The following is a 23944-nucleotide window of genomic DNA, read 5'->3' as shown; positions in this document are numbered from 1 at the left end:
GATTTTAAGCACAGAATTAAACCAGTCTGATTGCAGTATAGATAACAGGAGGGCAAGAGTGGAAGGAGAAAGCCAGTAAAAAAGCTATTAGAATCTAGATGATAACAGATTGGATGAGAGCATTAACGGTGAAGCTTAAGAAAAGACAGATTCTAGAGATAAAATTTGACAAAATGCACTGATGGGTTGGATGCCAGGAGAGAAGTGTGTCAAGATTCCCAGATTTCCAGCTTGTGCAATTAGAAGACAGGAGAAAAATTTTCCAGTAAGAGAACACTGAAAATAGGGGCGAAGTAGTAGGTAGTCATGAGGGTTTTAATAATTCAATTTCAACATATTCAGTTTTGAGATATTTGTGAGACACAGAAGTAAAAATGTCAAGTGTGCACTGGATATATTTAATGCTAAATCTGAAAGAATAAGTTTGGACTAAAAATACAAATATGGACATCAACAACATATAGAAGGTACTCAAATCCATGAAAAAGAATAAGATTACTTCAGGAAGATTTTAGGGAAAGAAGTGAATCCAGGTTTGACCAATGAGAACACCAACATTTAGAAATCCATTTTGAAAGCAGGAAGTAGAAAATTACAGTTCTTTCCTTCTGTTTTCATCTAACAAACTTAATGATCCTTCAACATCAACTCCTCTGTGAAGTCTTCAACCCCACAAACAGTCCCCTTCTCACCTGGACCTCTTTTAGCTGTCTGTTTACATTACTGCCCTTAACATGCTATATTAGAATCACTTATTTAAGTGCATGAACACTACCTATTGGTTTCTTGAGAAATGCTTTGGTCTTCTTTGCATTCACAATATCTAACTCATCACCTGAAACAAGGAAATCATTTATCGAAATATGAAAAATTAACAAAAAAATGGTAACCCTATATTGACTACGTTTTCAATATGAAAAAGGCTGGAATGATAAGCACAACATAGTATAGTTAAATTTCTGAAATCATTTTATTACTAAAATGAAACACATAATAAAATAATAAAAGACTGTCCACAGTTTCTAGAAGAATATATTTCTACTTTTCTGTTTGAAACAACAAACTCTTTTTTTAATAAAATGATCTATATAACCTTCAAAATATATTTAATACAGAAAAGGAAATGTTTATGCTCTTTGACAACTTAATATGAAATTTGATGTATCAAAATTTTTAATATTTGGTACATATTAGAACTAATTCTAGTTGATTATATAAAAATCTTTTCAATCAGCTGCACAAAGAAAGGACTAAAAATGTTAAGAATCTAAGAAAATTCTAACATGACATTAAAATTAAACCACTCCACAAAGTAACAGAAGGTAACTCTGATGTAACAGAGTACAATCAGTCAAGGACCAATTGTTTCTGAAGAAGTCTTTGTTCCTGTTGTTCAAGGAAAAGCAAATATAAAGGAAAGAAACCAGTACCTTTGCCACTGGTGTTCTCCATTGTATACAGGTAATCCATGTAAAAAGCCCCAAACCTTTGCATTCCAGCTATCTCAGTGTATGTCTCCTGCCAACAAAGCAAAGCAAACAGAACATACATTGTATAGAACAGACTTTTGAGTTTAAAATCTGAAAGATCAAGAATTAGACACATATCCTTATGGAGAATGTGTACCAACTCAAAGGATTACCAAAACAGAAAGAAGAACGGAGGTTACACAAAGAATTGGCTTCTAAAAAACGTAGTGTTACCTCTACTATGGACCACACAAAAGGACATCTATAATTCTACTAGACAATTTGACCACTTTGTCAATAATGTCTGGTTAATGAATACCTACAATGGAGTAGGGCAGTATGGTGTTGACCTTTATCACCATCACAAAACGGTCTAATATATACTCTCAAATACAGTTAATCCTTAATATTTCAGTACACTTATGTGAAACAGTTCAAACACTAAAAATATACTAAAATATTTTTAAATGTATGTTAATTATGCAGGTAAAAATTAAATTCTTTACTTTCAACTATAGAAGTCTGTAGAATCAATGTAAATCATTGATTCTATTATACTAATCTTCAGGAACTTTGAATTTTTTAATTTATTCCATAAAAAGTACATTAATATAATCTTATATGAAAAATTCGAACACTACATATAGTAGAATGTTAAATTCTTCACTTCATTAATCCCACACTTCAAAAGTAACTGAAATTAAAAGAAATAATTCTACATGTTTCCCCCATGACTATTATAACAGTAGGGAATGGATTAACTGTGGCTGCATGCTATATAAAAGTAGAGATCTTTGTGCACTCCTTAAACCTCTCTAGATACAGAAGGTGGACAAAAATATGCTAGATGTTTCAATAAACAACTAGCATTCAGAATATATTACTGGAGAAGAAACATCAATCACAAGTATTCACACGAAGTGTCCACCCCAGCACAGCCTAGAATTTGGCTCAAATATATATTCTCTGACCTTATGATTAGCTGCATCCAAGATAAATTCTGCACGAGTACCATTATTTTCTGGGCTTCGGTAATCAAACAATGAATTTGTGAGGTATGTCAAACCTTTCATATTCAAATTTTCACCACAAATGAAGAAACAGGCTTCCTGAAAATAAATGCAAAATTTTTGAACAGGAGAAAAAATCATTAGACAGTTAAAGAAAATAAAACCTTGGTTTTATAACAGCAATTCAGTAGTCAATAGAAATCACACTACAACTTGAGGTCCTGTAAAAAGACAAGGCATGCTGTCTCCATTTTCACTGCCTATTTTGGCAAAGAACATTTTAACAAACCAAAGAGGAACTCCAAGTAGCTGCCATAAACAAGAAAGAAGAAACATTTATGAATTGGAAAGTACTTGGAACTACTGTCCAGGTGTTAAGTACTACCAACTTTCTAAATTCCCCTGAGCTCTATAATTTCTTATAGGGGAAAATAGTAAAGTTTCCCTCTCAAGCCAAAGATATATGTAGTCTAACAGATTTTCTGGTATGGTTAAACACTTCAATAAGCACCTCATTATCCCTACATTCTATCAAAAAAAAAATGGAGGAAAGGGGAGATTTTGACTTACGGTTTCACTTCTATTCATACTCTCTTCAAAATCTTTAACACCCATAATTCCTTTAAGGCACATGGCTCTGCAACCTACAAAACCAATCTGGCAATCAAAGAAAGGTTCTCCCATCATAAGGGCCTATAAGAGGAAAGGAAGCATTATGAACCTGAATCTCAATAAAAATTTTACAAGCTTTCCTTGCAGAATTTCTAAATTAGTTGAAACATCTTTAGAATTATGACCTTTCCATATTTATTCTCCTCAGATCACACATCCTATTAAAATAAGAAACATCTTACTTGTCTCTGTATCCTCAAACCTTTGTATCCTCAATGACTGGCACTTCAAGAACATTAATCCACACATACATACGAGCACACACAAGTCAAATGAAAAAATGAAAGAATAAATTAATGTTGCATATTACGGTAAAATCTTTGTTAAAGAATAATTATTTCAATTAATACTACTGATCACTAAAACAAATAAAAAGCTATAAATACATTTTTAAATATACTATTTATGATTTTAAAAACCTATATTTATTAAATATTAACCTTAAGGACCATTACAAAGATTTTTTAAAGTATATTCAATGTTGATGGGGTTACCTCAACTGTAGTTCCTTCTTGTTCCCAACACAATACTTCTTTAGATTTTACTTTTTGAGGGCTGTAATAACTACTCTCAGCTTGCATTTCAGTGAGCTATGAAACAATATAAGAATATTAAGTAAGTCAAATTAGTATTAAATGGCAATAAACTGTCATTACTATGATGAATTGATAGAAACAAGGCCAATTTTAAGATTCGGGAAATTAAATTATGAAGCAGGAAAACAGGTGCAACAAAAACAGCTGTAACAGATTATCCACGGTATAAAGGTTGAATATGCTAGTCTAGTAAGTTTACATAGAGAATATAAATACTCCTTTTTGTTAATAATATTGCTTAAAATGGTGAAAGCTATGTAGCTATAACAGTCCCCTAGTCATAAAATGACTCATATATTCTGCCAAAAATGTACATATATTTTAACATCAGTTCATTTCACATTCACTAATATATTCAATCAGGTTTAGTTCAATCATTTATAAGATTTCTACCTATTTGTAATCAAAAAGAAAGCTGTGAAGAAACAGAGATTCAACAAAATGTTTTTTGTTCTATGAGGGAGGCAGATTCAAGGGCTTTACTTTCAAAGTACATAATCTCACAGTATGTGTCACAGACTCATTCAATCGTGCAAATACTCACTGAGTACCTGCTAGATAACAAGTACTGATATAGATGCTGAAAAAAAAAAAAAAAAAAAAATATATATATATATATATATATATATACTCTTGCTCCCCTGAAACTTACAGCATATTATTTCTACGTATCCAAAAATTAGATAATTTGAATTATTTTTAAAAGCTCCTTTTCTAAATGCAATGTGGTATCCTAGCTTGGATCATGTTACAGAAAAAGGTCATTATGAAATTAAAGTCTGGAATTTAACAATAATGCACCAATGCTGGCTTCCTAGTTTTGACAAAAGAACTGTGATAGCGTAAGATGTTAATAAGAGGGAAAACTGGGTAAGGAGTATATGTGAACTTTGGGTACCATCTCTGCAACTTTCCTATAAATCTAAAACTATTCCAAAATAAAGATGTTACTTTAAAAAAAAAAAAGTATTCTGCTCATGTTTGCTAATGATTCAGTGAGCCTTATTCGTGTGAAATGGATATACTCTTCAAACTTAAATGCAAAGTCAAAGATCACATTTAAAAAATAAAAACCAATATTTAACTTAGGTCATATAGAACTTATTGAATTGAAAACCTATAATTCTAAGCATGATAACCTCTTTATACTGGGAATCAACTAATTATTCTCATTTTTTATACCAACGAGTTTTTATATAATGTAAGCCTTTATTTCTTGGATGCTTCTAGAAATGGTATACACAATGTTGTTATTTCAAAGTACAGTTCTATAATCTAAAATGCTTAAGTAAAATTGAATATTTTAAACTTGATTACCCTTCAGCTGTCTACAATTATTGTAGAAAAAAAGCAATTAATTGATTAAAAGGACTCAAACATTACAAGAAAAATTTTCAACATTATTTTTTAAATGCTACATTTAATTTGGCATGATTTTTGTTGGATTGATATCAACTGTTCAGAATGCTAATGTAGAAACATGACCTTATTTTCTGACCAGAATATGAACCACAAATTAATTCCATACATTCTTTAGACCCAAGCTGAACAATAATTCTAATGTTTTCCTCCAAAATATCCACATATTTCCCTTAGAGAAACGTTAGAGAGACATAAATGTTTCAAAGTTTTTTAAAGATATATTGACTAATGACAAATACTACCCCAAAAGTCTATAAAAGTTTTGTATATAAATGCCTGTTTTGACGGACTCGGTTTAATTACAACTCTTCTCATCAGTGAAGTTAAGAGAAATGTACCAGAATAATTTCAAATTTAAAAGTAAACATGTACAGGTCACCAGAAAAGATAGTACTTTAGGGCTTCCCTGGTGGCGCAGTGGTTGAGAGTCCGCCTGCCGATGCAGGGGACACGGGTTCGTGCCCCGGTCCGGGAAGATCCCACATGCCGCGGAGCGGCTGGGCCCATGAGCCATGGCCGCTGAGCCTGTGCATCCGGAGCCTCTGCTCCACAACGGGAGAGGCCACAACAGTGAGAGGCCCGCGTACCGCAAAAAAAAAAAAAAAAAAAAAAGATAGTACTTTACTAGCAATCCCTGACTTCCCTCACAAACTTAAAAATAATTTCACTTGGATCATCTAAAACTGGCAAAACATCTAACAATATTTGGCAACAGTTGGCTCTTTATTATACATTTAAAGGGTTTATTGTTTTATCATTTTTATTTTGCAGATTGACCCATATCCCTTTAATTTAAACATAGCTAAATCAGTGAATTTCAGTTGCAAAATTTTTAATAAAATAATAATTTGTTTCATAAAATTCAGAAATAATAAACAATGGTGTCAAAATATAGAGGTAATGTTTACATTTTTTTAATCACTTCTGCCCCAAACTATTACCAAAAGAAAAACTTTTTTAAGCTAATCAAGCCATGACTAAACTTTTGTTGAAACTTATTGTGTATATTTAGCTTTTGTCAAATTAGAAAATATGGAATAATTTTAATTAGAAAAATCTTTAAAGACTATTTTTAAATATTTTTAATCTACCATCTGCTACAGTTATAAATTATATAGCTTTACTACTGATTGAAAGAGTTTATTTCAAGCAGTTAAACAATATAAGCTAAAGTAAAAACACCAGAGCAGAAACTTGATTTTTCTTTGCTACATTACCAGTATGTAACAGTTGCCTGGAATAGCACCTGTAATACTACTTCACAGGTTGGACGCATGAGTTTATCTTTTTCAGAAAAACGCCTCCATAAAAAAATAAACCCACAAAGACAAATAAAATCAAAGAAAAAATAATCTAAAAGAGGGTCCAAAAATTTTTAAAAATGGTAAGCAGATAAGGAGATGGGTAGATGGACAGATGATGGATTTCTTCAACAAACATTTATTTGTTGAATATGTACCAGACAATTTCCAAGAGCTGGAGACACAACTGGTCTTTTTTAAAGTTACCACTTACTGAGTCTGGAGTACTATCAAAAAAGAATAGCCCAAAAAAAAAAAAAAAAAAAGAATAGCCACTATCTTCTGAAAAGGTTATTATTCCTTCATCTGTCTGATGGACATCTAAGTTGTTTCAACTTTTTGGCCATTGTAAATAGTGCTTTTCTGAAGACTCAGGTACATCTATTTCCTTGAGTTCAGTCTTCAATTCTTTTTAGCATATACCTAGGAGTGTGATTGTTTGGTCATATGATAATTCTACGTTTAACTTTTTGAGGAACTGCCAGTTTTCCACAGACTACACCATTTTACATTCCCACCAGTCTTCCCATTTGTTTTTAACCAACTTCAACTACAATTCCACCAGTCTCAAATCTCTGTTCTGGTCGAAATTACCAGTGATTTCCACATTGACAAATCCAATGAATCCATTCTCACAAATGACCAGTATAAAATATTTATGGCACTTAGCTTCCAAACAGGCACTCTATTGGTTTGCCACCTACATCACTAGTCACTTATTTTCAGTTTCCCTCACTGATTTGTCCAAAAGCAAACTCCTGAAATTTATCTCAAACCTAATCCTCTCATAGTACTGCTCATCTCAGAAAATCAGAACTCAACCCTTCCAGTTGCTCAGGAGCCTCCCATGGATCTTCTTTATTTCATTTATGTCAATCAATAAAATCTATCAGGAAGTCCTGTACTCTCGACCTTCAAAATACATCCAAAATCCAATTACTTTTTACCACCTCCACTTGCTAACACCCTAGTCCAAGCCATCATCATCTCTTGCTTGAAAACTGCAATCCTCTCTATCTCCTTACTTCTGCTTTTGTCCCTTTATAATCTATTCTCAAGAGAGCAAACAGAGTTGATGCAACTTAAAACATAATTCAGATCCTCCTATAACTACTATGCTTAAAATTGTCCAAAACCTTCCTATCTCATCCAAGATTAATGATAAAGTCCCTAAAATGATCTACATGGTTTCACAATTTATGGACCTCTCCCAACCCCATAACCTCTCTGACCTGATTTTGTACTACTTCCACATTAGCTCACTTTTCTCTAGCCCCACAGGCCTCCCTGCTGCTACTTGAACTTTGGGGGCCTCTACATTTGCTATTCCTAGAATGTTCATTCCCACGTACCTGCAAAGCTTCCTCTTTTGCAAGTCTCTACTGAAATATCCACTTCCCATTAAGGCCTTCCCTGATCACCCTCTTTTACTTATTTTTTTTAATTGGAGTATATAGTTGATTTACAATGTTGTGTTAGTTTCTGCTGTACAGCAAAGTGAGTCAGTTATACATATATCCACTCTTTTTTAGATTCTATTACCATATAGGTCATTACAGACTACTGAATAGAGTTCTTCGTGCTATACGGTGGGCTCTTATTAGTTATCTATTTTATATATAGTAGTATGTATATGTCAATCCCAATCTCCCAATTTATCCCTCCCCTGCTATTTCCTCCTTGGTAACCATAAGTTTGTTTTGTACATCTGTGACTCTTTCTGTTTTGTAAATAGGTTCATTTTGCAAATAGGTTCATTTATACCACTGCAAATACGTTCATGTATACCATTTCTTTAGATTCCACACATAAGTGATATCATACAATAGTTGTCTTTCTCTGTCTGACTTATTTCACTCAGTATGACACGTGATCACCCTCTTTTTTATATATATATATATATATACACACACACACACACACACACACTGTTTATTACATATATACATATGGTTTACTACAGGGTACTGAATATAGTTTCCTGTGCTGTACAGTAAGACCTTGTTGTTTATCCATCCTATATATAACAGTTTGCATCTGCTAATCCCAAACTCCCAATCCAACCCTCCCCCGTCTTCCCCTTGACAACCTGATCACCCTCTTTTAAACTGCAAAACTCCCTTCCCATTTAGTGAAAGCATTTGCTATTCCTCTTTCCTTTTCTTTTTTCTACATAACCCTTATCATCAACAGGTATATTATATATCTTATTTGTTTATAATAACAATTTACATTTTAAGAGGCAGGGATTTATATCTGACCTGTTCACAGTGAACTCCAGAGACAAAACAATGCCTGGTACATAGATGGCACTAATATGTATTTGCTGAATGAATTAGGTACTGTTCAGGAATATTAAATGTGTGATAATACTACTATAAAAAGTCAAGCAACAACCTAAAATTAAGTATGAGTTATAGCTGAGGGGCAGAGAAGACAATATATGATCAAAGAAGAACATATTATACTTTTCAAAATAAAAGGATGATGGGCTTCCCTGGTGGTGCAGTGGTTGAGAGTCCGCCTGCCAATGCAGGGGACACGGGTTCGTGTCCTGGTCCGGGAGGATCCCACATGCCGCGGAGCGGCTGGGCCCATGAGCCATGGCCGCTGAGCCTGCGTGTCCAGAGCCTGTGCTCCGCAACAGGAGAGGCCACAGCAGTGAAAGGCCAGTGTACCGCAATAAATAAATAAATAAATAAAATAAAATAAAATAAAAGGATGTTCACCTTATTACTGCTTAACCTGAAAATACCTATTATATAATCTCTTTTGAGAATGTATTTTACATGCATTTGTTAGTGGAGGAAGTACTCAGGAAGTATTTTAAACAATGCTGAAAAAGCGTTAGATCAAGATCTAGATAATAAAATAAACTGAACTATCTTAAAGAGAGGTGAGGAAAGAGAGAAAATGTATATAAACAACACTTTAAAAGAATTTTTGTAATGAAAAGACAACACAGAGATGAAGCCGTAGCTAGAGGGGTACATGAAGTCATGGGAGTTTTTTTTTTTTTTTTTTTTTTAAGGATGTTTTTATTTTTTTTGTGGTACGCGGGCCTCTCATTGTTGTGGCCTCTCCCGTTGTGGAGCACAGGCTCTGGACGTGCAGGCTCAGCGGCCATGGCTCACGGGCCCAGCCGCTCCGCGGCATGTAGGATCCTCCCGGACCGGGGCACGAACCCGCGTCTCCTGCATCGGCAGGTGGACTCTCAACCACTGCGCCACCAGGGAAGCCCCATGGGAGTTTTTTTTATGTGCATTTCTTTTTTAATGGAAATACTAAGGCATCTCTATATGCCAATTGACAGATTCAGTAGGGAGAGAAAAACTTTCCAGGAAGCTATTAAAAAAGGAAAGTGGAGAAGGCCTTAAGAAGACAAAAAGAGCAAAATTCAGAGATTTCAGATGAAGGGACATATAATTTTATGAAGTAAAGATTGTTAGACTCTTGTCTCACATCTACTAAGTGTAACATAAACTAAGCCACATTCTTACTAGAAGTCAAAATTTAAGCATTAAAGTTGAGAGATAAACAGCCAAAAAAAAAAAAAAAAGAAAAGAAACCTACTTTGAAAGTCACAGTTGCCTTTGTACAGTAAAATCCTATAGAAACAATAGGATCCTTCAAAGTCTGTGCTTTTTGTTGATGTGTGGTTGATGTAGGATCATTCCCAAGGTAGTCTTCCTCACCATCATCATAACTCACAATTGCAGGCACAAATGACCAGGCCCATGATACCCATCCCTGTGGCTGCTCATCCTCTTGCTGTGAATACAGCTCTTGGCCTTTGTACTGAGCAGGATACTGCATATCTACTCGTGTTTCATCTTCAGCACCTATCAATCAAAATAAAGTCATTTTAAATAAAGGGAATTAAAGCAAGAGGACAATTAGGAATTTAAATTATATAAAAGTTTCTCCCACATGATTCATAAAGTATGAACAAGCCATACATTGGTTATTATTATTTGAAACCAATAATTTAGCATTACCATTTTCAAGTTTCTATATATTGTACTGTATAAATCTCCTTTCATAGTCCACAATGTTATATGGGAAGTAGTTTATTACATACTTTTAAATGTGTTTGATGAATACAAAGAATAAATTCATTCTTTAGGATTTCACTCATTAATTTAAACAACAACATATAACCTACCTTCCAAAAATAAGGCTACGGTGCTGAAAAACTGACTTTTCTCAGAAACATAATATCAGAAAAATCCAAGAGAAGTTCCTGATTTCCTGATGCACCCAACAGAGAAAGAGAATGGCAAGTATTCCTAGGCAGAATGTGCCCCCACCAAGAAAAGAATTATCCCAAAGAATGAAAGTAAATGTTATAAGGAAACTATTCTCATATGTAGTTAATAAAAATAGTGACTTTCTTATTAGTGAATAACACCTTTCCTATTCTATAGATGAAAAATTATAGCAAAGAACTTTTATGTGGTTACAAATTGGCAGACTAAGGATTTAAATTCCAACCACTGTAACTTATTCCACCTTTGTAAGACAAAATCCATCAAGGTCCCTTAATGTTATTCTAACAATACAAACAAAAGAGATGCAGATCATCATGGAATTTACAGAAGAAATTACTTTTTAAAAAATTCATGGTATAAGCACCCTCCAGCAGATTCAAACATATATACTCTTCAATGATAAATCAATAAATACACACACTCCATTAAATATCATCCTCATTCAGATTCACTTCCAGGTTTTCTGGTGAGAAAAACTTTGTAACTTTTTTAATTCTCGTGACAGGAGACTCTTGGAACATCGTACACTTTTAGGTCATGACACATGGCTATTGACCTCTTTCATGTGGGACAAAAAAGATAAATAGTAACTAGAGTACCTAAAATACAGTACCAAGAGATCTTAGCCATTTTACTTCAAAATAAAATAAAAAACTTACAAATCCAGAAAACATTTTACTTGATCTTCATATCTTGCTATTAACCATAAATATCATATAAGTTTCTATTGGGGAATAAAGCCTGTTATTAACTGTCCCTTGTAAGATCTCAAATTGGACATCATCAGTGAATATCATCTTGGTTATAAAAGTCAGGTTAGCTCAACCCAGGACCAGGCTGGGTCCAAAGAGATGGACTCTGGACCTCTCTTGTCAAAACCAATAAACAGGAGGAGTATCCCACTGCTTGATCTTTTGAAACAAAAGAAAGAAACATCACTAAGAGAAGTCTAAGAAATCAGTCACTATAATTTATACATAATATTAATTTAAAATTAAGAGGGATTTTTCATGAAAGATGGTTTTGAAGTTCTAAATCTTTGCTTACTTCCTTGTAAAAAGAATGAATTGTGACCTGGAACGGAAAAAAGCATCTCTTTGATCTCTGGTCAGAATTCTTAAAATACTCTTTGCCCTTGCAATGGTGTATCCTAACATCCTTAGATGAGAAAACAGAGTATTGAGTCCAGGCAGACTGAGGTGGCTAGAGTTTGCAGGGCAGAGTACCAAGCAAGAAAGACCTGTTCAGGGTGAGAGCTCCTGAGACCTGGAGAGGGTCCCACTCCAGTCCTCACCTAAGCATTAATCAGTTTCATGTAAGGAAACTACTGAGGCCATGAAAAGAACCACCAGAAAGGGGCAAAGAAAAACATACCCAAGACATAAACAGAATTGGGGAAGGACACCAAGGCATATTAAAATCAAGGCGCTTCAAACTTTCCGAGAAAGGTTCACTGGCTTCACCAGAGTGTCAAAGGAGTCCATAGCACACACAATAAAAGGTTAAGGTTCTCTGCTTTAGACAGATGAAAAAACGAATTCAGACTCATTTGGAAGCAAGCAACCCTCTTTTTAACATACATAAACAAACAAACAAATAAACAAACACCTACTCACCTTCTTAGATCACAGAAAGGAATAGTTACAAAGGAAAATTTTGAAAAATACATTTGATCAAAATTTAAAACTCTGCTCAAGAGACACGTATTTAAAAATGAATTAAGCAACTCAGACCAGCAAAAAATACTCCCCAAGTGTATTCGACATGTATATGACAAAAGACTTGAATTCAGAATATATAAAGAACCATGTGTATGCATAACTGACTCACTTTGCTGTATAGCAGAAACTAACACAACATTGTAAATTAACTATACTCCAAATTAAAAAAAATTAAGAAAAAAAAAGAACCACCAATCAGTAATAAAACCCAACAATGGTTTAAAAATAGGCAAATACTTACCATAAACTTCACAAAGGCAGATATATTAATTGTCAATAATCACATGAAAAAAGTTCAAAATAATTGATCAGGGAAGTGCAAATTAAAACCACAATGAGCTACCAAAACATATCCATCCGAATAGCTAAAAGTAAAAAGGACTGACAACAACAAATGTTGGCAAGTATGTGAAGCAATTGGAACTCTCATACATTGTTGATAGGAATGTAAAATGGCACAACCACTTAGAGAAAACAACCTGGTAGTTTCTTAAAAAAAAAAATATATATATATATATATATATATATATATAACTTAACAAATTCCATTCTTAGGCATTTACCCAAGAGAAGGAATAGCACATGTCTATAAGAGACTTCCAGAAGAATGTCCAGGGCATCTTTATTTATAATAACCAAAACTGGAAATAGTTCAAGCATCCATCAACAGGGGAATGGCTAAATAAACTATGTTATATTCATATGGTATAGTCATACAATGTACCTAGCAATAAAAAGGAAAAAAATACTGATATATACAACAACACAGATGAATCCCCAAAATACAACGCTTTTAGGGCAGTGAAAATACTCTGTATGATACCATAATGATGGATACATTTGTCCAAACCCATAGAATGTACAACAGCAAGAGTGAACTTTAACTAAACTATAGACTCTGGGTGATAATGATGTAGGTTCCTCAATTGTGACAAATGTATCGCTCTGGAGGGGATGCTGATAATGGGGGAGGCTATGCACGTATGAGATCAGGGGTATATGGGAAATCTCTGTACCTATTCTTCAATTTTGCTACGAATCTGAAACTGCTCTAAAAATTGTCTTAATAAAAAGTTTTTTTAAATTAAAAGTAAAAAACAATATTATGCTTAATGAAAGAATCCTTTCACAAGAGAATTCATACTATATGATTCTATTTATACGAAATTCCAGAAACAGCAAAAACCGATCCACGATTTTTTAAAGATTCAGAACAGGGTTTTCTTGAGTGGAGTGGGGGTGGGCAGGCAGCTGGAGCAAGGGATGACTGGAAAGAGGCATGAGATAACCTGGTGAGATGTTAATGACCCATATCTTGATGGGTGTTTTGCATCACACAGGCATACTCATTTCTCAAAACTTCTTAAATAGTATACTTAAGATTTATGCATTTCACCTTGTGAATTTAATCTTCAGAAAAAGAAAAAGAACCATCAATAAATATAAACTCTAGTTAATGATATGCTGCTGAAGTCTAGGGGTGCAGTATACTGATGTCTATAACTTACCTCGAAAGGCATCAGAAACTGGTTGAATTGATGGAGAGAAAATGGTGTTAGATGAACAGATATATGATACAGCAAATGTGACAAAATATGAATTGTAGAATCTAGATGATGAGTATGTGGGTGTCCACTGTATAATATTCCTTCAACCTTTCTATATATTTGAAATTTATCATAATAGCATGGTGAAAAAAAATGAATTGAACAGCTTCTATATGCTAGGTTTTGTTCTAGGTGTTAGATAATGAATCGCTAGGACAGGAACAATGTCTAACAAGAATTCGCTGCCTAGTGTGAAATGAAATAAAATGTTTTATATCTACATATGCTTATTAATGTTCCCTAAGCTTTTTTTAAGGTGATAAAAAAATTTTATTAAGCTATAAGTTAAATACTATAAAATCTGGCCTTTAAAAGTATACCATTCAGTGGTTTTTAGTGTAGTCACAAAGTTGTATAACCATCATCATTATCTAATTTTAGAATATTTTCATGTTCTAAGAAACATGAAACTCCAAAAAGAAAACCTCTACACATTAGCAGTCACTCTCCTTTCCCTCCTTCCCACAAGCCCAGGTTACTAATCTCCTTTCTGCTTCTACAGAACTGGCTATCATGGACATATATCAATGAAATCATACAACATGTTCCTTTTTGACTGGCTGCTTTCACTTAATGTTTTCAAAGTTTAGCATGTATCAGTATTTCATTTTTTGTATGGTTGAATAATATTCCAGTGTACAGATACACCACAACTGTTTATCTACTCATCAGCTGATGGACATTTAGGTTATTAAACTTTTTGGTTATTAAGAATAATGCTGCCATGAACATTCACATACAAGTTTTTATGTTAGACATATGTTATCAACTCTCTGTCATATAACCCTAGGAATAGAACCCTACCTAGGCTCATATGGTAACTCTATGTTCAACTTTTTGACAAACCAGATTGTTTTCCATTCCCACCAGCTATACATAAAGGTTCCAATTTTCCCAAATCCTTGCCAACACTTATTATGTGTCTTTTTTATTATAACTACACCACTTAGTGACTGTAAAGCAGTATCTCACTGTGGTTTTGATTTGCATTACCCCTCATGAATAATGATATTGAGCATATTTTCATGTGCTTGTTGGACACCTGTATATCTTTTCTGGATACATGTTTATTCAGGTCTTTTGCCCTTTTTTAAATAAGATTATTTGTTCCTAAGTTTTAAATGCCCTTTTCTAAAGGCTCAAACTATGGAAGTTAATCATCATCTTCTCCAAATTTTTCCTGAGTCTCAGACCCAACACAAGTCAAAGCCAATCATCCCGTGCACCATTTTTCTACTTCAGATCACTCATACTTTTATTAAACAAACATCTTATCATTCTACCATACATCATGCTTAACTAACTGTTCACATGTCTGTCCACTCCACTGTATATTAAGATTTTAAGGGAAGAGAATTTGTCTCTATTTTCCCACATTTCCTTATCTCTACATTCTACCACATTCCCAGCAATAATGTCTTACACACAGTAGGCTTTAGTAAAAGTATAATGAATTGAATAACTGAAATTAACCTGCTAAGTATCTTTCAATGAAGTATATACTTCTTTAAGTAATGCTCCAATTAATTAAGTAGGTATCCTTCAATGAAGCATATAATTACGTATTATAGTCAATTATAATTACATAAAATAATTAAGTATAAATAACTTAATTAGTTATAATAACTCTTGCTGAGACCCTGCAGAAAAATTATCAATATAGTTGTTCCTTGAACAATAAGGCAGTTAGAGGTGCAAGTTGAAAATCCAGATATAACTTTACAGTCAACCCTCCATCATATTCACATTTCTGCATCTGAGGATTCAACCAACCATGTATCATGTAGTACTGTAGTACGTATTTACTGAAAAAAATTTGTCTACAAGTGGACCTTGCACAGTTCAAATCCATGCTGTTCAGGGTCAACTGTACTATAATTTACTAGGAAATCTTGAGGTTGGACTGCCTTAACTTTTATGTAATGTATATTTCAAACACTTATACCTATTAGAAATATTCAAGTTCTTTTTAACATGTAGAAAATAGAAAGTCAGAATAGTATGCAAAATGTAGGAAAGAAAAAAATTAGTGTCAAACGAGCAAAATAAAATCACCCCATCATGGGGCTTCCCTGGTGGCGCAGTGGTTGAGAGTCCGCGTGCCAATGCAGGGGACACGGGTTCGTGTCCTGGTCCAGGAGGATCCCACATGCCGTGGAGCGGCTGGGCCTGTGAGCCATGGTCGCTGAGCCTGCACGTCCGGAGCCTGTGCTCCACAACGAGAGAGGCCACAACAGTGAGAGGCCCGCGTACCACAAAAAAAAAAAAAAAAAAAAAAACACCCCATCATATTAGAACACTGCAAAACATAATCTAATGTTGTAGTTTTCACAGTTTCACATAGTGAAAACACTTCGTAAAAACAATAGTTATAAAAGTTTTTGTTATATTTACCTGTAATGTTTCCTAACATATCTTTATTGTGACAGGCAGACTCTTCTGTTTCTCCATCTTTAAAATTTCCTATTTCTCCATAGTAAAGAGCAATCCCAAGTTGCATTATACGGATAAACATAGGCAACTGCTGATCAGTGATAGAAAGTTTCAAACTCTCTACTAAGGTATGAATCTGTATTTTGAAAAAAAACAAAAACATCAACAAAAGCATATTCAAAGGGAGTACCATTTAGCATAAGTAGAGAAATGTTAAGGCTTAAAATGGAAACCATAGGAGAAACAGTAATGTCCCAACATTTCTAATATTTAAGCCAAAATAACAGCTTAAAATCTTAGGAATTTAAACAGATTTTTCTATGATGATCAATACACTTTAGATAGAAACTATATTAATCCAAACTATATAAGTGGAAATAGAAATGATAATGAAAAGATACAGTCACATTGGATTTCCAGATAACTTTTCCCAAAAGTTTTTGTTACCAAACTACCCACCTTATAATGTTAAGAGTACGACAGTACTCCAACAAACACCATAAAAATCTGTCACAACTAAGAACAAAAGTTTCATGTCATTTTAGTAAGACTTTAATCACCCTTTTCAGCTTTATGAACCAAAAAGAATACACACACATCCTAAAAACATGTTGTTGAGTAAATTACTAACATTATAACTATCTAAGTATGCACATGGTAAAATGATTATTGTCAAATATGGAAAACCAAGTGAAAACATGATCAGGAATATTTCTCAAACCAACTTTAAATAAAAGATTTAAACATAGTATAAAACTTATAACATGAATCAGTTATAAGAAATAAGATTAATTATTATCAACAAGGCACAAAGCAGTCCAATCTAAGTTCTCCTTATAGAATGAGACATCAATTCAATATAAAGACAGCCTCAGTGTAATGATTTCCTGCTGTGAGATAAACACGGAATAAAACCAATTAAGCCATAAAGACAAGTCTCCTGGAAGGTTTATTTTAACTAACTGGTATTTGAATGTCTATGAAACATGAAAAAGAAGTAATGGTAATCATCATATTTTTAGGGCTAAAGGCACAAAAAACCCTACTTGAAGGGGAAGACAGTTGTGTGGGGCGGTGTAAAATACCATATTCAAATATGAGTACAGGTTTCTTAAAACTGACTTAAAAATCATACACTGACTAGACCCTGAAATGGGGGACAGGTTGAGAGGGCGGGCACCGCAGGCCGGCCAAGCTCTTATTCAATTTGAGATTTCTCTGCCATACCCTTTAAATACCATACAGTACCAACAGCACCAGTGATAAGCTGTCTTAGCAAAACCAGTGTCAACTGTGTGTGTATGTATGTATGTATGTGCTTAAAATACTGTACACACCAACATATATATCTTAAACATATAAGATACTTTACACACTATATATATATATACACACACACACACACACACACACACACATACATGTAAATATCTTTAAAATCAATAAAGTTAACCCACAATAGAAAAACTGACAAAGAACCTGAATGAATTTTTCAAAGAGAAAATAATGGCCAGTGAACATATTTTCAAAAATCTAAGTTTGGGCTTCCCAGGTGGTGCAGTGGTTGACAATTTACCTGCTAATGCAGGGGACACGGGTTCGAGCTCTGGTCTGGGAGGATCCCACATGCCACGGAGCAATTAGGCCTGTGAGCCACAACTACTGAGCCTGCGCGTCTGGAGCCTATGCTCCGCAACAAGAGAGGCCGTGACAGTGAGAGACCCGTGCACCGTGATGAAGAGTGGCCCCCACTTGCCACAACTAGAGATAGCCCTCCCACAGAAACGAAGACCCAACACAGCAAAAATAAATTAATTAATAAACTCCTACCCCCAACATCTTCTTTAAAAAAAAAAAATCTAACTTTGACAATAATCAAATAAATATTAATTTGTATTATTTTTGCTGAACAGCTTGGCTTTTTTAAAACATGATCATATTTAAGGATAGCAGGAGTGTAATATAGGCACTCCCCTAATGTTCATGAGCACATACACTGGTTAAACCTTTCTGGAAACAATTTTGCAGTACAGATTACAGGGCTTAAAAAAGTTTAAACCCATTAATAAGATATTTGCAATTACAGAAATCTCTCCTAAGGAATTAATCAGAGATGTGGTCAAAGATTTATATGTAGAATTTCATTCCTCTGAAAAACTGTTAAAAAGTAAATTTTCAAAAACAGGGGAAATGTTAAATAAATTACATACCCTAAGCTCTACATCTCATAGATGATAAAATCTCTAAAGACATATTTATTACTCACGAAAGATAGAAAATTACAAAAAGCCCACCCAAAATACAAACAAACTCAAAAGCCACTTGAACATATGTGAGAGTCTTAGACAAATAATTAGGGTGTCTGGAACATTCTGGGAAATTCCCTGTCTTTCAGGTGATCAATGAGGTTAACCATGTCCATTTAATACTTATTTCCAAGCACTAAGAGGTGGAAGAATGATGGGTCTAATTCGAAACAGTAAATCTTACATCACAGTAGTACTAAAAAAAAAACCTCAAAATTTAATTTCAGTTAAGAATAATGTTACCTCACACTCAGTGATTACAAAAGTCAAAAACCACCTGTCAACAAGTTTATTTAAAGGTACTTTTTACATTAAATATCACGGCTAGTCAGTTTTGAGAAAAACTTATATGCCAACACTAAGTTTTCCTCAAGTTCACTTATTTTTACTTTCCTCTAAGTTAGCCACATCCTAGAATGGACAATTAAATCTGTATTAATGATCAATAAGATTTTTTTATATAGTAAGGCTTCCCTATATCCATTACTTGCTTTCAAAATATATCTTGAATCCACCCTTAACAGTCCCCTACTTTACTAGTAGATTCAAGGTCAAAGAAGGAAAGTAAGTCCACTGTCCTGAGACAGTGGCATAATTACTTTTGAATTAATACTTTTCCATGCTTATCTTTGCCTAAGAAGCTAATTCAAAAATAGAAGGGAAAAGTAGCAGAATTTAAACAATGTGCACTGTAGGATGCATAAGGAAAAAAAAAAACATACTCATGACTGAGCACTACCAAAGAAAAATGGGTGTATTTCATATATAAATAGAAACTTAAGTACAATAAAGCTACATAAAATAGCAAGTGTTTTATGTTTTAAAAAACGTAATGTAGGGCTTCCCTGGTGGCGCAGTGGTTGAGAGTCCGCCTGCCGATGCAGGGGACGCAGGTTCATGCCCTGGTCCGGGAGGATCCCACATGCCCCGAAGCGGCTGGACCCGTGAGTCATGGCCGCTGAGTCTGTACATCCGGAGCCTGTGCTCCACAACAGGAGAGGCCATAACAGTGAGAGGCCCGCACACCGCAAAAAAAAAAAAAAAAAAAAAAAAAAAAAACCTAATGTAAAAATAATACATAATTTATACAGCCATGCCCAAACAGGCACAGTAGTCAATCCCAGTGTTCAGACTTGGGGCTGGCTTTTCCATTATAGTACAAAAGCCTGTAATTCAATAATAAAAATTCATTCCACATTAAAACTTAGTTAACAAGATCACAAGTCACTGTGTGAATTCTTCTTCAAAGAGAGATAAATAGGTAGACAGACAGACAAGAGGTACCGAAAACTGTTACGCAATAAAAGAACACAAGATTTACACTTAGAGAATAACTATACGTATTAAAAATATTTACCAGTACCTTGGAGAACAAAATGAAGCAACTAACAAAGGATTAATCTCCAAAATATACAAGTAGCTCATGCAGCTCAATATCAAAAAACAAACAACCCAATCCAAAAATGGGCAGAAAACCTAAATAGACATTTCTCCAAAGAAGATATACAGATTGCCAACAAACACATGAAAGAATGCTCAACATCATTAATCATTAGAGAAATGCAAATCAAAACTACAATGCGATATCATCTCACACCAGTCAGAATGGCCATCATCAAAAAATCAAGAAACAATAAATGCTGGAGAGGGTGTGGAGAAAAGGGGACACTCTTGCACTGCTGGTGGGAATGTGAATTGGTTCAGCCACTGTGGAGAACAGTATGGAGGTTCCTTAAAAAACTACAAATAGAATTACCATATGACCCAGCAATCCCACTACTTGGAATATACCCTGAGAAAACCAAAATTCAAAGAGAGTCATGTACCAAAATGTTCATTGCAGCTCTATTTACAATAGCCAGGACATGGAAACAACCTAAGCGCCCATCATCGGATGAATGGATAAAGAAGATGTGGCACATATACACAATGGAATATTACTCAGCCTTAAAAAGAAATGAAATTGAGCTATTTGTAATGAGATGGATAGACCTAGAATCTGTCATACAGAGTGAAGTAAGTCAGAAAGAAAAAGACAAATACCGTATGCTAACACATATATATGGAATTTAAGGGAAAAAAATGTCATGAAGAACCTAGGGGTAAGATAGGAATAAAGACGCAGACCTACTGGAGAACGGACTTAAGGATATGGGGAGGGGGAAGGGTGAGTTTTGACAGGGCGAGAGAGAGTCATGGACATATACACACTAACAAACGTAGTAAGGTAGATAGCTGGGGGGAAGCAGCCGCAAGGCACAGGGATATTAGCTCGGTGCTTTGTGACAGCCTGGAAGGGTGGGATGGGGAGAGTGGGAGGGAGGGAGACGCAAGAGTGAAGACATATGGGAACATATGTATATGTATAGCTGATTCACTTTGTTGTAAAGCAGAAACTAACACACCATTGTAAAGCAATTATACCCCAATAAAGATGTTTAAAAAAAAAAAAAAAAAAAAAAAACTACAATGCGATATCATCTCACACCAGTCAGAATGGCCATCATCAAAAAATCTACAAACAATAAATGCTGGAGAGGGTGTGGAGAAAAGGGAACCCTCATACACTGTTGGTGGGAATGTAAATTGATACAGCCACTATGGAAAACAGTATGGAGGTTCCTTAAAAAAATAAAAATAGAACAACCATACGACCCAGCAATCCCACTACTGGGATATACCCTGAGAACACCATAATTCAAAAAGAGTCATGTACCACAATGTTCACTGCAGCTCTATTTACAATAACCAGGACATGGAAGCAACCTAAGTGTCCATCGACAGATGAATGGATAAAGAAGATGTGGCACATATATACAATGGAATATTACTCAGCCATAAAAAGAAACGAAATTGAGTTATTTGTACTGAGGTGGATGGACCTAGAGCCTAGAGTCTGTCATACAAAGTGAAGTAAGTCAGAAAGAGAAAAACAAATACCGTATGCTAACACATATTTATTGAATCTAAAAAAAAAAAAAAAAGTGGTCATGAAGAGCCTAGGGGCAAGACGGGAATAAAGATGCAGACCTACTAGAGAATGGACTTGAGGCCATGGGGAGGGTGAAGGGTAAGCTGGGACAAAGTGAAAGAGTGGTAGTGTACATATGGACATATATACACTACCAAATGTAAAATAGCTAGTGGGAAGCAGTCGCATAGCACAGGGAGATCAGCTCAGTGCTTTGTGACCAGCTAGAAGGGTGGGATAGGGAGAGTGGGAAGGAGAGAGACCAAGAGGGAAGAGATATGGGGATATATGTATAACTGATTCACTTTGTTATAAAGCAGAAACTAATACACCATTGGAAAGCAATTATACACCAATAAAAACGTTAAATAAATAAATAAAGCTCATCTAAAAACAAAAAAAAAGACATTACTGAAAAATTCCCATTGACAGAAAATTGTAATTACATTTTGAAACCACAGATAAAAAGCTAAAATTTCCTAAACCAATAAACTAAGATATTAGATAAGCAAATTTAAGTCTTGTAAAGTTACCTAAGAAAGATAAGGGTCAATAACTATTGCTATCACATAAACAATTTATAAGGATTGAAATAAAGATTGATCTTCAGTCCACCATGGATATAAATACACTTTTTGATATGATCTCTTCTATATACTTGAAGAGAAAAACACTAATCAGGTAGACAAACTAAAAAAGAAACTACAGTCACAAAAAAAAAGATGTCCCCAAAATACCTCTATTAGAACACACAATACAAAAAGTTATAATATGTAACAATTAACATAAAAGTTATAAATAAAACATTTTTACAAAAAATAATGGTTTATATATTTATGAGGTTAATTTCTTCTTTGCTTTTTAATAATAATTAGCATGCATGAAAGTCAATAAGGTAGAAACATGCAACTCAACTATTAGAAAAAGAAACACCTACTTTAATAACAGATGGCATCTTGGAATTTAGGTTATCATATGTAAAATGCAGACGTGTTCTGAAGGAACATTTGTACAATAAAGGATCCTGGTAAAATTCTATTTTACCACTAGCATTTCGTTTATCAAGACAAACTGTACAGTCGGAAAAATTGATAACCTTTCTCAGCACCAGATCAGTTGCTAAAAAGGAAAGAAAAACATTTTAAGTAGAAAGTAAAGTTAGAGGAAAAAAAGTCAATTATTTATTAGTATAACAGTAATAAAAATAATAGCAGAAATAAGATTAATAGCTCATTTAATACATGATGTCAGAACCTATAAAAGAACTTTTCATTTATTATATCATTTATATCTTCCAACAACCTTAGGCACAATAATCCCCATTTTATGTACAAAGAATCAAATAGAGCCTAAAGAAACGAAACAGCTTGCTCCCAATTTGCTTGACACCTAACTACAAATTTAAGACAAACTTTATGAAAAATTTTGCTACATTTCACTATCTGCAATGTAATATTAAATAACAATAATAAAATAAAATTCTTGGGCTTCCCTGGTGGCGCAGTGGTTGAGAGTCCGCCTGCCAATGCAGGGGACACGGGTTCATGCCCCAGTCTGGGAAGATCCCACATGCCACGGAGCAGCTAGGCCCGGGAGCCATGGCCGCTGAACCTGTGCGTCCGGAGCCTGTGCTCCGCAACGGGAGAGGCCACAACAGTGAGAGGCCCGCGTACCGCAAAAAATAAATAAATAAATAAAATTCTTGAAAAACCACATTAAAAAAATATTTTGAGTAACAGTCGCTCATTTAACATTTATTTTACACTGAAAAACTTACTGCTACTCTCAAAAACTGCACTCTTCAGTATGGTAGCCACCATCGATATGGTGTTATTTAAATTTACCTATGAATTAACTAAAATTATATAAAACTAAAATTTCAGGTCCTTGGTTACATTAGGCACATTTCATGTACTCAAAAGCCACATACAGTTAGTGGCTAGGGTACTGGACAGTAAAAAATAAAACATTTCCATCATCACAGAGTATTCTAGTGGCCAGCACACCTCTAAATAATAACTAATGAAGAAATTACAAAATTACCAGTAATGGTATAAAGTTTGTTTTCAAGGGAATAAAAATGGAAACAATTGCTGGTAAAGTATCAAACTAGAAAATAAAACCTTTAGCAAATTTATTCCTAACTAATAAGCAATTCCTAGGTG

At 34.3% G+C, this 23944-nt stretch overlaps 1 protein-coding gene across 18 annotated transcripts in view; it reads right to left on the bottom strand.

Annotated features, from left to right (window-relative positions):
* VPS13B (vacuolar protein sorting 13 homolog B) overlaps nt 1-23944 on the bottom strand; it is an 831417-nt gene that overhangs the window by 743147 nt on the left and 64326 nt on the right. For 17 of the 18 annotated variants that reach the window (XR_004346563.1, XR_004346562.1, XR_004346564.1 and 14 more), the window contains 7 exons: nt 22717-22898; nt 16464-16638; nt 10044-10312; nt 3646-3741; nt 3050-3172; nt 2441-2578; nt 1431-1518 (listed from right to left, as the gene is read on the bottom strand). Coding sequence is in view for 15 of the 18 variants with exons in the window: in XM_032610621.1 (XP_032466512.1) it covers nt 1431-1518; nt 2441-2578; nt 3050-3172; nt 3646-3741; nt 10044-10312; nt 16464-16638; nt 22717-22898 (1071 nt within the window). In the remaining 3 variants the exon portion in view is untranslated. The remainder of the gene's footprint in view (nt 1-1430; nt 1519-2440; nt 2579-3049; nt 3173-3645; nt 3742-10043; nt 10313-16463; nt 16639-22716; nt 22899-23944) is intronic. The other variant, XM_032610619.1, reaches the window with a different exon arrangement.

This window comes from Phocoena sinus, chromosome 17 (assembly GCF_008692025.1).
Source record: "Phocoena sinus isolate mPhoSin1 chromosome 17, mPhoSin1.pri, whole genome shotgun sequence".
Lineage (NCBI taxonomy): Eukaryota > Metazoa > Chordata > Mammalia > Artiodactyla > Phocoenidae > Phocoena > Phocoena sinus.
Note: the sequence above shows the minus strand (reverse complement) of the source record. Positions and strands in the feature narration are given on the sequence as shown.